This window comes from Myotis davidii, unplaced genomic scaffold (assembly GCF_000327345.1).
Source record: "Myotis davidii unplaced genomic scaffold, ASM32734v1 scaffold44, whole genome shotgun sequence".
Taxonomy (NCBI): Eukaryota; Metazoa; Chordata; class Mammalia; order Chiroptera; family Vespertilionidae; genus Myotis; species Myotis davidii.
The window spans coordinates 8513342-8531985 of record NW_006299705.1 but is presented as its reverse complement, the minus strand read 5'-3'; the positions used below and the strand labels follow the sequence as shown (position 1 = coordinate 8531985).

Below are 18644 nucleotides of genomic sequence, written 5' to 3'. Positions count from 1 at the left end.
ATATATACATTTATTTATATATAATATTCATCTTTTAAAATTACAAGAAATTACTATTTTTAAATATATACTAATAAATAAAAATGTTTTTTTCCAAAGTGGATAGTGTCAATATTGTTATCCTGAAAGCAATGAGATAACCATTGATTTTCCTGCTTCCTCAGATAAATTTACAAAGAAAAATGAGAGTTACTGGTGTAATTACCCAAGGAGCCAAGAGGATTGGAAGCCCAGAATATATAAAATCCTACAAAATTGCCTATAGTAATGATGGAAAGACTTGGACAATGTACAAAGTGAAAGGCACCAATGAAGATGTGGTAAGAATGACTTAACATAGTTAATTTAAAAGTCAAATTTCATTAATAATCATTGCTTACCAAATGAATAATGGGTCTTCATCAGAAGCTTTATGTTGTTGCAAATAAATTTATGGTATTTTAATAAATATTAGACTAGTGGGGTGAAAGGGATAAGGAGTTTTTCCAAGTTATAAATGTACACTGACTACCACTTAAGACTTTCTCTGATTTTAGTTGTTGGTCTTATGATCACTTTATCAGAAGGTTAATAATATTGGCATGACAATTGTTTCATTTTAATAATAGTTTGTTTTAAATTTCACTGTATTGCTTTGACTAATATATTAGCACTCTCCATAATCAAATAACTATAGATCAAAATAGTTATCTGTAAAGAAAAATATTATTTGAAAAATAAAGCATGAATATAGAAAAGATGTATATATTTATATATTTCATATTGGGAGAAAAATTTTTATTTAGCAGAACAAAATATTTTAGTAATGTATTTTTATTTATTGAGAGAAAGGAAGAGAGAGAGAAAAAGGAGAAACATCAATTTGTTGTTCCGCTTATTTATGCATTCATTGGTTGATTCTTGTATGCACCCTGGCCGGATATTGAACCCACAGCCTTGGCATAACGGGATAACACTCTAGCCAATTTAGCTACCCAGCCAGGGCTAGAGAATAAAACATTTTAGAGAAAATACATATTCAATGTCTCCTTTGCCTTTCTTATGATATTCCCAATTTTAATGAACTTTTATTAATTTTTTAAATTTCACTGAAGCTCATTCCATTTAAAGACAAGTCATTAGACTAGACTTAAGAAATTATAAAATAATTTTTAAATTACCTTCTCAAATAAATTTAAATAAATTTATCTGTTTACCAGGTCATGTAAAATAACAATAAGATTAAAATAATTTTAAAATAACATTTTTAATCCTTAATTTTTGAAGGAAATGTAGTTTTTCCATATATATATATGAATTATGAGTTTCTTATCCAATGATCTGGGACTGACCAATAAGATGTAATCTTAGGAATCAGACCCTAAAGGATCATAAGTCTGATCATACTGATCATAGCATTAGAGAGACTGAGTGAACAAGAAGCACAGGAAAGACTAGTTCATAAACAACAACAAAATATCATTACTAAGTAGTAAAATGAACAGACTAGATTAAGTTGAAAGGCTTAAAGTGCCCATTTTTCAAAAAAAGAAAGAAGCATTCCCCTGGCTTTGAAGGACTGACCTTAAAATTGACAATACCCTCATAATAGAGTATAGATTATACCGTAGGCTACATTGGTTCGTAACATTAATTAGTATTTTAGTTCTAGGTTTTATATATTCAGCCAATGGAAAGGTGCTTCCTAAATGCTTCAAACCCCAAAATTATTTAATCTAATTTTGGAAAGATTATGTTGGGTAGGATATAAGATCAATACATAAAAACAGGTAAAGGAGCTGTTACAATTAATAATTACAACTCTATGTCATCTCTTTACACAGGTGTTTCGTGGAAATGTTGATAACAACACACCCTATGCTAACTCTTTCACACCCCCCATAAAAGCTCAGTATGTAAGACTTTATCCCCAAGTTTGTCGAAGACACTGTACTTTGAGAATGGAACTTCTTGGATGTGAACTATCAGGTGAGTCCCATATTATTTATTTTAGTATTTTCTTTAAAGAAAAAAAAATTGGTGTGTAGTCTACTACTAACCTGTAATTTTTCAACACCCATAGATATTCGTTCTGCTATAACCTGTCTAGGGCATGGTTCAGTGATAAACTCGTGTGTGTGTGTGTGTGTGTGTGTGTGTGTGTGTGTATGTGTGTGTGTGATAAACAATCTAAAACATGCTACAGAAGACAACTAATGTAGAAGGAGCACTGTATTTCTTTGAGTAGTCAATGAAAATACAACAAATTCTCACTGGAAACTTTTGTTTCTTTGGATGTCTTACTGTTTTAGTATTAACTATGATTTATGTTTTGTGACAAATGTTCAGTAAAAACTGAAATCTGCCTGACTTTGTCAATGGCAGTTATATTTAGGCTATATGGAATAGAAAAGTAAGCTTTATCTCTGTCCATCTACTGTAAGAACTTGGCTTTTGGGATTTTTTTAATGAAACGTGTACATTTTATCATTTATCCCAAGGAGACAATACTTCAATACCAAGATTGCTACTATAAATTCACTCTTGGAGCATTCTTATCTACCACCCTGCCTATTGTATAAACAATGGTTATCCAACTCAAAGATAATCCATCAAAGGACTCAGGTTCAATAATCCTTATCTTCCAGGGGCATCAGTATTAAATATAAAGATGAAGTCTTGATATGTAGCTCTCTCAGTGATCCCATATCAATATAGCTAGATTCTGAACTAAACAGACAATTTTGTCTAGGCATTTCACTGTGTTTCTTTTTGGTGGTTGTTCTTATTCTAGCATCAACATTTACATGAAATGTAATTGTTTTTTCAAACAACTGTGTTTTGAAAAATAAAAAATTAATGTGTGCCTCACTTTTTAGAATAACCTTCAAAGAAGAAAGACTTTTATCAAATGTACAATGATACTATTTGGTTAAAAATGGGAGGACACATGCCCTGGCCAGGTGGCTCATGTGGCTGAAGCATCGTCCTGTACACCAAAGCTTGCAGGTTCAATTCCTAGTCAGGGCACTTACCGAGGTTGCAGTCAACTGATCTATGTTTCTCTCCCACATTGATGTTTCTATCGTTCTCTCTCTCTCTCTCTCTCTCTCTCTCTCTCTCTCTCTCTCCCTCTCTCATTTTCTCCCCCCTTCCTCTTCTCTCTAAAATCAATAAATATATCCTTGGGCGAAAGTTAAAAAAAATAGGAGGACACATCCGTAGAACAGAATAACTGGGAACTATTTATGCATTTCAAGAGGTTGTGTATTGGTTATAATATATACTTTATATTTATTTCCATTCTTAGGTATATTTGTAATGTTGAGAAAAGGAATGATTTTTAAGCAAACTAAAGTTACTATTAAAAAACAACCAAACTTTTATCCCACCAGTATGTCTCAGTGGTTGAGCATTGACCCATGAATCAGGAGGTCACTGGTTCAATTCCTGGTCAGGACACCTGTCTGGGTTGTGGACCCAGTAGGAGGAATGCAAGAGGCATCCAATAGATAGATATTCCTCTCTCGTCTATGTTTCTATCTCCATTCCTCTCACTTCCTCTCTCTCTAAAATAAATAAAAACATATTTTAAAAACAACAGCATACTTTAAATGAACCCATTATATTTAAAGGAATCAGAGACATTTAGCTAGATGACTGAATTTGTTTTAAGAATCATATTTCATATTATATATGGGTGTCTTTTATGAAGCAGCCAACATATGGTTTTAGTACTATTAATTACCCTAACAGGGATGTTTTCCTTATTTTCTTAATTCAAACCAGCTTACTGACTACCAGTAAATCTGAGCAGAATTGTTGTACAGTGTTTTTATTGCATGTCACTATATCACCACAGGCCGGTGTCAACCCTATCTCATCCATCATAAAGCAATCAAGAAGAAGCCACAGATGATGAGGTTTGTTACAAGCCTCCATGGTTTTTCGTTGCTTTACATCACCTTCCCAGACTTTTCAGCCATTTGATTTGTGAGGGTCAGTCTCTCATACATGGCACAGTTATACCCCTAAGGGGTAAATATATTTTACTTTCAAGTTTGACTTGAGGTTACACCTGACACTTTACAGATTTTTATGTTCTCAGAAAGAAGCCATACCCATCTCCCACACCCACACATTGATTTTGAACTTGCATGCAGAAAATAATATCACTTGATGGATACTTTTAAAAGCTGTAAAATAATCAATTTCATTGTTAATATTTCATTTTGTACAGGTGCTTTCCATGATGGTAAAAGAGTTAATTTATACTTATCAAATCATATGGATGAGAAGGAAAATTTGTGAGGCAAATTGGAAGAGGTTAGCTGTTACATTTGGAAATCAACAGTAATATAATGTATGGAATGATTTCCCACAATCCAGTGCAACACTATAAAGCCCAAGGCTGCCTTCTTGTATTCAATAAACTGTTATAAGATCTCTCAGCCTTCCTAGAAGATCAGCAGCTAATCTTTTACCAGATACTTAAAAAGAAAACCCCTAAATTCTCTGAGAGAGATATGATTTAAGATGTTTAGATTGAAATGGATCATGACCGTAATTAGAGGAGGAATAGTCATTCATTCATTCTTTGAACAAATTATTCAGATCTTCCTCTGGGCTAAGTACTAGACAGTGGAATGGGCATGAAATGAATTCAATGACAGAGCAGAAATGGTGAAAGTAAAGGTATCCCTTTTCTAGGCAATATTTGAAATACTGTGTTATGTCACAAAAGGAAGAAACCAACAACCTTTCCTTTTTCCCTTGTATCTCTTCTGCAAGTCCATCGGTTTTACAAAAGCTCCAGTAGCAGTGCAGGGTGCGGGGTGAGGACTTGATGAGAACAAAAGAAGAACAAGTCAGAAAACTGTAATTTAGATAAAGCATGTTACCATAGAACTGCCTGAAGATAAATGGCATGTCATTAAGACTTTAGAACTTTCTACAATCCTTGAGATTTGGTCATAAAGCTTTTCTCCTCCAGAATTTATATTTAGAAGTTCTAGTTATTTTTATCATGGGACTTAAGAGTATATGTCTCCGATCCCTAAAACCCAACAAAACTTGTACTAAGACATAATTGGCTAACCCTCCATCACCGTTTTGGCAATGTTTGCAGAGGATAGGCATTTCCTAGAAGGTGGCGTGGAAGGAAGACATGGAGGAGCCCCAAGAAGGAAGAAGTATCTACATGGACTAAGACAGAAAGCAATTCATTGTAGTTAAGAACTATTTATCATTGAAGAGTTCTAAGCCACTTCTCTTAGAGCCTTGACTTCAAATGGCTTAGTTTTAGAAACTACAGCCAGTCATAAGCTATTTAGTACCCCCTGATATGCTGATTTGAGGTCTTAACATTGTTATCTGTTGAAATGAGCTTTATGGAAATAATAAAAAGAGCTAACATTTACTTAATGTTAGCTATATGCTGGCACTGTTCCTAAATACTTTAAATTTATTAGCTAATTTCTTAAAACACTTTTTTAAGGTAGTTTCTTATTATCATTATCTTAGAGATGAGAAAACTGAGGCACAATGTGGTTAAAAAATGGGTATAAGTACACAGATTGTGAGGGACCAATAGAGTATGAGGAAATGGCATTGATTGGAGGAGTCTCCTTTTATCTTGGATTTCTTTTAACAGCTTTATAGATCTAGGTCATATAGATAGATATAGATACAGACACAGATAGAGATAGAGATAGAGATATATAGATATATCAGAGAAGAAGGAAGACGGAGAAATAGATACATCAATGATGAGAGAGACTCATTAATTGGAAGCCTCCTGCACATGCCCCTCTGAAAATCAAACCCTAAACCCTGCCATGTGCCCCAACCTGAAATCGAACCGTGACCTCCTGGTTCATAGGTTAACACTCAACCATTGAGCAACACAGGCCAGGCTTATTTTGGATTTCTTGATAATAAAACTTACTTTGTGGAAGCCTCAACAACTGCATAATGTGGTAACAGAATCATGCTTCCTATGGATGGCTTTATGGATGGAATTTTGTCACAATTGTAATTCGAGATTGGAAGTTCATGTGCATACACACACACATATGCATATACACACACACATATTTCAAGGACAGACAAACCCACAATTTGCACCATGTCAAACCTGAAACCATGTGTGGCAAATTTGAGAATCTTCCAAATTTACCCAATACCAGAAGCTATTGAGTATGATCAAAATATAAGAATGTATAAAAGACTCATCCCATAATGGCTTTTGCTAGAATTACTTTCTTCTGTTATGTATTTGTTTAAATCCTATACTTATACAATGCCTGGCACATGGTGTACTTTGAAAAAATATTAGCTTCTCACCTTCCAGAAGAAGCCATGTTGGTGCTATAAGAATACATGATAAAGATTAGCAAACATTTCTTGGAAAAGAAAATGCTGTCCAGTTCAAAATATACCATTGGAGCAGTTTGTGAAAATGACTTCGTACTGAGGGAATTTTCATTTGCAGTATTATGGAAGCAAATAAAAGAAAACCAAATATACTTTGTGAGAAAATGTTCCATTTTTAAAGGCGCAATGAAACTGTTGAAAGCTCGGGAACAGTCATGAGGCTATCATTAATGAGACAGGGGAGCATTGTTTTCATTTTGCAGAATCATCTATCGCAGAAAAGTAATTTGAATTCTGTCTTGTTTTCAATTTTTCCAAAATATATTCAGACAAAATAACCTGAATTGGCTATTTTGTTTTTCGATTTTGTTCCAGATTTACTTCTGATTATAACCTTTTTTGAATTTAGATGCTCTCTCTTTGGGGGAATGAATAGCATTAGGCTTAATCTGCTCTTGCCTCTCTAAAATGAAGACATAAAACTTGCAGGGTGATAAATTCTTTTTCTCACGGAGCCCTTCCCATCTCTTTCAGGCTGTTCTGAGCCTCTGGGGATGAAATCGGGGCATATACAGGACTATCAGATCACTGCCTCCAGCATCTTCAGAACTCTCAATATGGACATGTTCACTTGGGAGCCAAGGAAAGCTCGGCTGGACAAGCAGGGCAAAGTGAATGCCTGGACCTCCGGCCACAATGACCAGTCACAGTGGTTACAGGTAACAGTTTTCAAAAACTTTTGCCACCCACTGCACCTCTTCTTTTAAAAGATTTCCTGTTGGTTAGATGATTGTTGGAGTGATTACCTTCATACTAATTTAAATGTGCCTCTCTCTTTGGCTTAACTATATTGGTAAAAAAAAAAATCCTATGAAGCTATGTCTGTGTGCTATTTTTCTTCCAATGTTGATGTACAGATGCTACTGTCAGATGGATGCAGCAGGCTGTACCAGATCACACGATTATAGATCAATTGGATTGATTACGAGAGCATTTGCATTTTAACTCATCTATCCTCACGCTAGGAGTCAATATTGGTTTGAAAGTGTCACAGCAGGTATCTAAACCACCTTGACATCAAGCCACTGACCCGTAGATTGTTCCCATAGCATCATGAATCATGACTTATTAGCTCTATCCCTGTGGTTGCTAAGCAATGGAGCAATTTGATTACATCTCATGATGAGAGCTAGGTTATAGAAGGAAAGCAGAGACGGTCTTTTCTTCACTTGGCCTTGCTTTCCCTTATTCTCACAGTTAGAAACATGCCCTTTTCTCTTTCAGGTTCTCCAACCCCACACACTCACATTAACAAGTTAATAAGTATTGGTTATTTCAACTACTCTCAAATTACTCCACTTCTCACCATCCCACTGCCACTCTCGTACTCTAGGCAACCACCCTCTTGCACCCTGGGTTTTTGCAGCTTTCCAATTTCTGCTCCTACTCTTTAAAAAGCTGTTTCCCAAATTATAATAAGTATGATTTTTCCCAAAATACAAAGGTGATTTTCTTACTCTCTTTTGAAAACTTTTTAATTTCTTTCTATTACCTCAGGATAAAGTCGGGTTCTTTAATATAACCTAAAAGTACATGATTTGGCCCTATTCCCTATTACCTTTTTAGTTTTTCTAAATTTGCTTCAGTTTTTCAAACCAAACACTATCACTGTCTGTCCATTCCTTTATAAATGTCCTCTTCCTAGAGGAAAAGAATGGGGAAAGAACACCTCTGCCCAGAGAACCCCCAGCCTTTTATTGGTATAATCCTTCAGCTACCATGTGGGTATACATTCCTCTGGTGCATCCAAAGCAAGCCAACTCCATCCCACACCAGATTTGGCGTAAGTTCTCTCCTGTACCCTACTGGGTCATCTATAATCATCTCAGAGCATTATCACACTCTTACTGAAATTGTGTTTTCATGCTTCATTGTTGGCTCTAGGAAGGATGGGACCACATCTGTCTTTTTCACTTTATCAACTTGTTGTTCAGTCTCTAACTAAATACCTGTCACAATGCCTGACACATGGTAGGCATTCAATAAATATTTGTTGAATGTATGAATGGATAAATGAATAGTTCAAAATACAATTGAATTTATTGATTTGGGCATATACATCATAGAATTGTGATCCACAATTTAAGAGGCCAACTGCTAATATCCTCAAATTTCAAAAATAATATTTAAAAAGAAACTAAAAGCTCATATGAAAGATCTGACCTTTATAATACAGGAACTAAATGATTATAGTACATAGCCTTTATGAATTCTTAAGTTCTTAATTGGAGGAATCCATGGAAACATTTTTTCACTGATTTGTTAGAATTGAATGGTAAAGTTAAACTTGCTCTTTGTTGCTATATAATATTTTTTAAAATGGAAATATTCAGGTCATGCCTCAGTTTATTTTTTTTATATTTTATTGATTTTTTACAGAGAGGAGGGGAGAGAGATAGAGAGTTAGAAACATCGATGAGAGAGAAACATCAATCAGCTGCCTCCTGCACATCTCCTACTGGGGATGTGCCCGCAACCCAGGTACATGCCCTTGACCGGAATCGAACCTGGGTCCTTTCAGTCCACAGGCCGACGCTCTCCACTGAGCCAAACTGGTTTCGGCTCAGTTTAAATATCATTTTTGAGTCATAATGCCATGTGGAATATTCCAAAATATTTTACACTATAACTAACTTAGGCTGGTAGGCTCTAGAAATATCCATATGAAGGAGTTGTCAATGGCACATTTCTTTAGAAAGATAAAACTAAACAAATATTTTTACATGAATCAGGGTGTACTCTTCAATGCAAACCTCCATCCGTCACATTTTTTTAGGATGGCTTTTCAACTGTCTTCTTAAAGTCACTTGCATGCTGACATTGATTTATTCTGTTGGTGACAAATTTTTCTGTCAACTCAAGGCCCAGTTCTTGCAGCACATGTCCATTTTTTGCTGTGTCAAAACATATTCAGAATCTTGAAGGCAGGGTAAATTGACATCTTTACTTATACTTATTTTTTTTTCCTTTTTTCACATCAAGATAATGCTCAAGAATTGTTACTATTTTTAGTATTTTCTCATCAGAAGAATAGAATCTGTTCAACTATATATTGCCATGGCTGTTAGTGTCTTTGTTGAAAATAAGATTAACATTTTTATAGATATTGGACAGGATGAGTTTGTTTTTAAATTATTTATATAGACTCAATTTTTTATCCTTATTTGAGGCTTCTGAATTTATGAAGTCTAGTTCTGTTTTTAACCTAAGCTGCATCAATTCTGGGTAATAGCTCTTCTGAAGAGAAACCATGTCTCTCATTTAAATTTCCCTCCTTCACTATCAATCTTCTGCTTATTGATTGTTTAAGAACTTTCCTTTATATACTAACTACATATAACCCTCTAATGATGAGTTTTATTTCAGTTTATAGGTGTTCCTAAAATTTATTCAATAGATAATGTCTGGAAATTGTTCTAAAGAAAACCCCAAAATATTTTAAGGAATTCTTATGTATTCAAATATCACTTTAACATCTTATTCTTCTTATTTCTCTGTTGTTGTTTCCAGTGCTTCTAAAAGGGCAAACTATCAGATGCTTCTTAAGCAAGTGTTCTTGTATTACTTTTCATAAGTGATCTTACCTAACTGATTAGTAGCTTCCATGAGCTATTGTTTATCATGAAATCATTATGCTATTTCTTTATAAACATGGCAAAAATGTGTTAAGTCCACAGGCAACAGTAAATAAGAGGCATTTTTTTCACACCTCTGAAAAACTGTTTCATCGCTTTGATGTGTTTGCTGTTCTCCAATATTTTGAGCAAGGAGCCCTACTAATGTGTTTTTCAAAAACACAGAGGTTTTTAGTATGTGTGTGTGATTTTTGTTTGTTTTTTTGTTAAATTACAGTTTCAGCCTTAAAAAACAACAACAACTTACAGCTAAGTTGAAAGATCATAAGCCAATTATTCCTGACTCATAGCTGAACATTTCTAACATATGGCTGGACTAAATTTTAATCCCTGTTATAAAATAAAGTAACATTAAAGTAACAAAAAACAGACATTTTGTTGGATTTTAGGTTTAATTAAATAAGACAAATGAAGAAGCACATAGAAGGTACCCAGCAACAGGTAGCTCCCGCCTTTCTCTTTCCTATGGCTTGTGAAACCTTAGGAGAACATGACCTGACACCACCAATTTTAATCAAGAATGAAGATCTGCATACATATTCTTTGCTTCTTTCAAAAGGGAATTTTTAATAAAACTATGAAAGATAAAGTAATACATTGGTAGATCAGTCGCAGACTGTGAGAAGTATTGATAAATTATATAAATTTGCACTGGCAAACAAAAATTTTCAATTTTTTATATAGGTGACATTATATTTTTCAAATTCTTTACCTGGGAATAGTAGTAATATTATTAATAACTTAAAATGAGCTTTATATGTTACTTGGTAATGTTCTCTACTGAAACAATATTCTTATTAGAAAGTTTATGTGTTTTATGTCCATGTTCAGTTGCTTTCAATACACTGAGTAAATTCCCTTAGTATTTACACTCATATTATACAAACTGATTAAAACACAGCATAAAATTGTGGTGTTTAACAACATTATATCAGGGGTAGTATACTGATGATAATCTTACTAATTGTGAAGAAATATTTTGGTATAGTAGATGCAAGTAAACAATGAACAATCTCCAAGAATTAACTTGGATTGACTAACCAACTTTAAAAAAAAATCTTATGATTAAAGACTGTAAATTATCTTACATTGAATATGCTCTGTGTGTATTCATTGCATTATAGTGGTAATTCATCCTCTGTAATTGAATCTATTGAAAGTTTTTTTCAGATTTCACAAAAGGGAAGCACAATACAAATGAAAATGTCACAATGTCACCTAGTAAATGACCTTTTGGTCTATTTCATGAAACAATTGCTAATTTAAGTTAGTCTGTATAGTATTTCATCCAAATTAGTCAAATTAATTGAGTTGTTAAAGTGCACGTTTTAGTGTTGACCTTTTTCAGAATTGCAGCTAACCCTTCACAACTTCATTTCAATACTAATTTTGTGGAAATGTGCAAAAAGCAATTGAATTTGAGTTTTCTAATTAAATAAGCCGTATTTAGTTCATTTTAGATTTTTAACAGGGCATATTTTAGCCATAAAATTCATAACTTCTTTAAAAACATTAACTTATATTGTCTTCTGCACAATTTATTAACATTAGAATTAAAGGAAAAAAAATTTCAAGGATCAAGGGTCCCTCAATATGAAGGAATAGTCTGATTTCCAGGTCACTCTTCCAAAATTTCAAATATAGTAAACAGCAAGCCTACATGAAGGGTTCAGTTATAAAGCTGATCTGAAAGAGATAAGTAGTGTCTTTATTTTGTCTGATTATGAAACAGTTTCCATCCTTCATAATGTTAATATATGTTGAAGTATATGAAGTGAATCAAAGGATGTCCATACCTTGCTTATATTGTAAATCATCTTTAAGTTTTTATAATTTTACAGAATCAAAGGGAATCTCCACTATCCAAATACAAAAAAACTAATGAGCAAAGCAAAATTGAATAGGATATTTATACAGAGAGTACTTGGCGAGCAAACCATCAGTATACTCTGCAGCCAGGATCAATGTACTATGCTGAGTGCAGGACAAAGCCCAACAATCTGGTTTTGAGGGCTGACGACTTACATTAATATTCTGGGACTCAGTTTTTTCTCTTTTTCCTCTAAAATGTGGATATTACAAATCTGATAACCTCCCAGGCAACCTTCCTCTTTTAAACTCTCATACCACTAGCATTCTAATATCTAAAGGATGATTGACCCAATTCAATGTAATAAAAAAAATATCAGGATCCCCAGCTAATTTCTGGTAAAGTTAACAAAAACAAAAAAAGCCATCATATAACTTAATGACTGTTACTGATATAGCCATCTAACCTCAAAATTAATCTTTTAAAAAGTTAATTTTTATATCATTTGTAGTTTATCTATTTACTCCCCAAAATATTGCTCTTCCCTTTTCACTCATTTTGAGTCATTTTTTGGTTAGTGCTCTCTATAAATAGCTTTTTAAAAACCCATTCCTTTAGAAAAAAAGCACCTATAATAATAAAAGCACAATATGCTTATTAGAACAGATGTCCTTCGGGACTACTTTCCAGACAAAGCTGGGGCTGCAAGGGAAGCCTGGGCCCCGGGTGCCTGCTGGTGGCAGCCAGGGGAAGGAAGGCCTACTCTTGCACGAATTTTGTGCATCAAACCTCTAGTAATATATGTTAACCCATTATGAAGTACTAATACTCTAGAATTTACATATAGCACATCGTGGAAAATACACAAAGCAGTAGCTTCTGGTGTAGATTAAATTAAGCACGTGGTGCAGTTTTGGAAAGGCTAGCTTCAAAGGTACATAAAAATTAGATGGAGGCTTTGTGGTTTAAAGGTTATGTAAGTGACTTTATAATTTTTAAAACAAATATTTTTGAGGCACCTGTTGTAACAAAATGCAATGCCAGGTGCAAGGAACTGAAAGATATATTTGGCACTGTCTATCTGCATGTATGATTACTGATGCCCTAATTGTCATGGATTCAATATTCCAAACGAAATAAAAAGAAATATGGGAAGATAGATGCTTCTTCTTAGAAGCAGTATCTGAAACCATTGAAAAACTGAACAGCAGGACTTACAAGAATTGTATGTGCACAGCAGATCCATTCATGTTTTTTTATGATAATGAGAATTGAATGACTTCTGATTCCCTTGTTTGCAAATAAATTTTAATTTATGATGTATTAGTTATCTTTGTATTAATGAAATACAGTTATAAGAATGACAACCATTTTCCTCTAAAAATATGAGCTGAAAATATGCCAATGGGTAAAATTCAGAGCTAAGGAATACAGTTTCAAATAAGAAGAGCATTTGTAAAGACTTTCAGATAAAATGGGAATCAACTTTCACCGGTGACCTCATTTTGTCTTGAAAACAGCCCTCTCAGTGACTAAATTATGTCTGTTTCATGAGGCTACAGAGAGTTTGACGCATTTATAAAGATTTCACAGCTGATCAGCAGTAGAAGGGGAAACACACCAGGAAGCTCATATGACGATCTTTTCCACACTATTTCGTAGACTCTTTGTGAGTGAGGTGACTCCCTTTTTATAGATGTTCATTGGACTAGGAAGCCCTTCTAGTGCTGATCAGCATAGAACTGGCCATGCCTGTCATGGAGAAGAGCTTCTGGTACAGCTGTGGCTCCTGCCTGCCCTCTAGGTTTGTGGTCCCCACTATAAACATTGTATAACCCTATCATTGTTACTGAACCCTGAACACACGTTAAATATTTGGAAAATGCAATTTCTAAAAAAAAAAAAAAAAAAAGTTGATAGGATGGAAATTCTAATTTTTTTCTTACTACAACTGGATGGCTTGTTCCTTGGGCACATACCACATTTTAAAGAACACTGCTCTCCACAACAATCTTTTTATTTATTTATTTTATTTTTTAAAATGTGTTTTTGTTTATTTCAGAGAGAGAAGGGGAGAGGGAGAGAGAGAGATAGAAACATCAATAATGAGAGAGAATCATTGATCGTCTGCCTGCTACATGTCCCCTACTGGGGATCGAACCCAGAACCTGGGAATGTGCTCCAAACAGGAATCAAACTGTGACCTCCTGAATCATGGGTCAACACTCAACCATTGAACCACACTGGCTAGGCTCCCCAATAATCTTGATCAATTAAGCTCACCTAGTCCAAGATCTTTGGTATATCCTAGAGACTGTGTCATTTTTTTTTTTAAGCCAGTAATGATACGATGGGTAGATCATCCGGGTTTTATTCAATCATTAAGATATCTCTTATTTATGAAGCATTTATTTGCTAGCTAATGTCAACATAAAATAAATGTTCTTATCGCAAACATTGCATTTATTTTCTCTTACACTTTTAAAATAGCATTTATGTGGGAAAACATGGCTCGTGAAGTGAATTTCAAATCTCTGGTGTCTTAGTTTTATGCTGCTATTATAGTGCACTGCCATAGTATGTCTCCTGGAAAGTGTAGGTCCACTTCACCATGCCCATTTCCGTATTAACATTTGGTTAGAATCTTCTCTGAGATCCTTTAAGATGTGCCTAAGGACATATCTGCCTACAGCTTCCAATTAATTACTTTCCGGAATTAGTGTATATTTTAGAGAACAATAGATATAAAGTTCCTTTGGTAGGGCAGACTGTGGCCTCAGTATCAAAACCAGAGTTTTCACTTAACTCATGGTGCAGCTCCTTGCCCAGGTCTGTCAAGATAGCTGATGCTGCTCCCTCCCTGTGACCTACTTCACTCTCCTTGAGTTTCTGACTGTCCTCTTGTACCCTCTTCTCTTTCCTGGGTCCTTGCTGTTTGATTTATTCACCCTGTGACCTTGCATTCCAGCCTCAGCCTGCCCTCTGAAAGTTAAGTGCCTATTTATCATCAGCTCACCAGATGACTACCTGCTTCTCAGTACACCTATGTCTAGCTTGTTACTGTAGCTGAACTAAACCTCTGCTCTCTTGGTTCCTGGTCCTGACACTCACAGTTTCTACTTTTCAGATGCTCATTTCCTTTAGATATTGCTACTACCAGAATTCAGTCCTCCAGATTACAGAGCCAGAGTTACAAAAGGTCCTCTCTTTCTCATTTGATTATGAAATGATAAAGTTAGCATGACATCGCTTTTTCATCCTTAAAATTCAGAAATCTAAAACAAATTAGGTTTCCTTTCTCCTCAAATTATCAATTTATCACCATTCCCGAAAATGTGTCCTGAAGAACATCTATTCCATTAAGAATCCTATAATGTCCTAACCGGTTTGGCTCAGTGGATAGTGTCAGCCTGTGGACTGAATGGTCCCAGGTTCGATTCCGGCCAAGGGCATGTACCCTGGTTGCAGGCACATCCCCAGTAGGGGGTGTGCAGGAGGCAGCTGATCGATGTTTCTCTCTCACCTATGTTTCTAACTCTCTATCCCTCTCCCTTCCTCTCTGTAAAAAAACAATAAAATATATTTTTTAAAAAAGAATCCTATAGGAAAGAGGTTTGTTTTATTTAATGATTTTCAAACTAATTTTGTCACAGAGTTTTTTTTAAAAAATAGCTATCTTAACATCCATAGGAACTACTTTAGAATAGTTTGTATTAATCTAATTATATTTCTGTAGCACTATTTTTTTTCTCAAAGGGTTTTCTGATAATTTTCACTGCATCTTTATAATAATCTGGGTACATATAATTATTTGTGTAAAGTATTCTGTCTCAAAACATATAAAACACAATCTACAGAGGTCCTATGACTTAATCCTATAAATATCAGAACTGCATTCAAAAATTGTTTCTCTATTTTCCACTGAGTGCCACTTTTCATGACTCTTTGCATCTGACATCTTGTATACATCATGTAGAATGAATCTAACCTTAACAGTCTTTTTTAAATCAAATTTTTATGATTTTTTTTAGCACAGCAAAATATATGCAAAATATGTGTATTTGGAAATACTTTTTTTCGGTTCACTGCATTTCCTATTTTTGTGCTAGACCTATTCGATATCACAAACAATTTCATCAGTTCTATGTCTATATCTGCACAAGCCAAGCATTTAAAATTGCCTAAATGAGTTCAAAGTTTTATTTCAGTTTCATCTGCAGTAAGAATGTTGCACATAAGCTGAAGTTAGTACCTGAAGAATAGTAAACCCATGTCATGAATAAAATGGGCTCTATACATTGAAATCTCTGAGCAAAGAAAGTAACATGTGAGGTTTTATCTGTTAAAGAATACTTCCTACGAGTTAAAGGACTTTGCTAAAGAAGTTTACATCAGTATACAAACATTTATTCATCACTCTAATGGGGAAAAAATCCTCATTTGTTGAAAAATACACTTGATAATTTTCTTTAAAACTGTTTTCCTCTACTTAAAATGACAGAGGATATCATTAAAAAACTTACATTTTTAAATATTTAAATTATAAAGTTTTTGTCCTGCAAATAATTATAAAGTGTTTGTCCTGCAAATGTTTATACATTTTTAAAATATATATATATTTTATTGATTTTTTTACAGAGATGAAGGGAGAGAGATAGAGAGTTAGAAACATCGATGAGAGAGAAACATCGATCAGCTGCCTCCTGCACATCTACTGGGGATGTGCCCACAACCCAGGTACATGCCCTTGACTGGAATCGAACCTGGGACCTTTCAGTCCGTAGGCCAATGCTCTATCCACTGAGCCAAACCAGTTTCGGCTGTTTATACATTTTGGCTTTGCCTTTTCCACGTTCGTAGTATCAAGTTCTCTCCATTCATTCTGAGAGAGGATTTTATAATTGACATGCAGTAAATTTGAGTGTAGAATTAATATTAGGATGTTTTACAGTAAAATGGAACTCTAAACATAAGGAATAGCCATTTTATAGCATTCCCTGATGTTGAGCCACAGGAACTTGGAACGATGAAAGCATCATTGTTTTATAAATACGTTCCTTGCAGGTATTCCTCACTGAAAAGTCAGACTATAATCTTATTGATAGCTTGATTTCTGTGATCCCAGACATTTCTTATTGTACATGCTCAGTGATTTTTGATAGAAAAAAACTTTAAAAGAGGCAACATTATGTGTATCTATATATATTAAATAGAATGGGTTCACGTGTCCATTTGTACTATTTTATTTATGCTGCTAGAAATATATAAAAAAAAAACATTTTTTTCTAAGGTCATCCATATAAGAAAGAGAAAAAGCAAGAGATATTCACCTACAGTCATTATTAATAAGCATCTATGTATATGATAATTTGTTCTATAGTTTTAAAATAAAAAATAGATTAAATTTTTATAGAATGCATTCAAAATTGTATTGATTATCATTGTGGAAATGTGTATGATTATTATTACATTTTATATGCAACATAATTAGCAAAACCAAATATAGGTAGAAGGGCTTAAAGTAAATGAATAAAATAACAACAAGGGTAATTGAATAACTATTATTCCAGTTGAACCCTGAGTCACCTGTCTTCCCTCTCCCAACATCTCACCACTTATTTGAGGCTCAGCCTTTGTTTATTTCATGACAAGCACTGCAAATTTTAAACCCAAGCTATAGGCTTTGATGGTCCTTCATGAGTACCCCAGGACCCATCTGTTCCCTTAGGCATCTGCCTGATGATATGGGAGGAGCAGAAAATGGATCTCAGAGTACCTTAGAATGTAACACTAATGCTACACCTATGTATGTTTCTACAGCTGCCTCTAAACTCTATAATGGGACATAAGGGAAATTCTAAAAACAAAGCAGCTTTAAAGCCCTCAGTGGGAAAAAAAACACTCCACCAGCTGTTTGTACTTCTTGCATGTTGTTGTCAAATGAGACTCTGCTGGCATGGGCTGGCTGAAAATGCAGATTCCCCAATCCCATCCACACAGATAGGTGCATTTTTTTTTGGTGGGGGGGGGCGTAGATAGCCTTGGATTATTACACAAGGTAAAGTTTGAGAAAAGAAAAATTGGTAATTTATGGCTTGACTGACAGACATATTCATTTAGAGCCAACCAATTTAATGGGGCTAGATTAGATATGTTGAACTGAAAATGATGTCAGCCTGAATCTAATTGCAGTTTAGGAGTAGAGTATCAGGATGTTTCAAATTAAAGAAATGTCATATATGCAGAGTTTAAAATTTTAGGTATATATTTGATCTTTTATTAAATAAATGAAACCAATAACAAATATTTAGTTTCTCGTAATTTTGTAAGAAATAAGGTATATTAAAGATACACATGTAGAACCAGATCTAAAATTTGAGAAAGAAGATCTGTGTCTCCAGTGTTCGCTGGCTAGGGACCATACTGTGTGTGTGTGTGTGTGTGTGTGTGTGTGTGTGTGTAGCATAAACCTCTAGTATACACAATTGTGTATCAAATGTTTTTGTTAATTTGTCTTTTTTTATTTTTTTTAATTGCTTAAAGTATTACAAAGAGTATTACATATGTCTCCTTTTTTTCCCCAACCCTTGACAATCCCCTGGCCTCCCTTACCCCCCAGTGTCTTATGTCCATTGGTTATGCTTATATGCATGCATACAAGTCCTTCGGTTGATCTCTTACCCACCCACCCCCAACCCTCCCCGGCCTTCCTGCTGTAGTTTGACAGTCTGTTTGATGTTGCTCTGCCTCTGTATCTATTTTTGTTCATCAGTTTATATTTTTGT

The 18644-nt window shown here is 34.4% G+C and overlaps 1 protein-coding gene across 1 annotated transcript in view; it reads left to right on the top strand.

Moving 5' to 3' along the window:
- The window catches only part of EDIL3 (EGF like repeats and discoidin domains 3), a 276047-nt gene that overhangs the window by 170084 nt on the left and 87319 nt on the right, over positions 1–18644 (top strand). The window contains exons 7-9 of the mRNA XM_006775580.1: positions 165–320; positions 1824–1968; positions 6889–7073. Coding sequence (XP_006775643.1) covers positions 165–320; positions 1824–1968; positions 6889–7073 — 486 coding nt within the window. The remainder of the gene's footprint in view (positions 1–164; positions 321–1823; positions 1969–6888; positions 7074–18644) is intronic.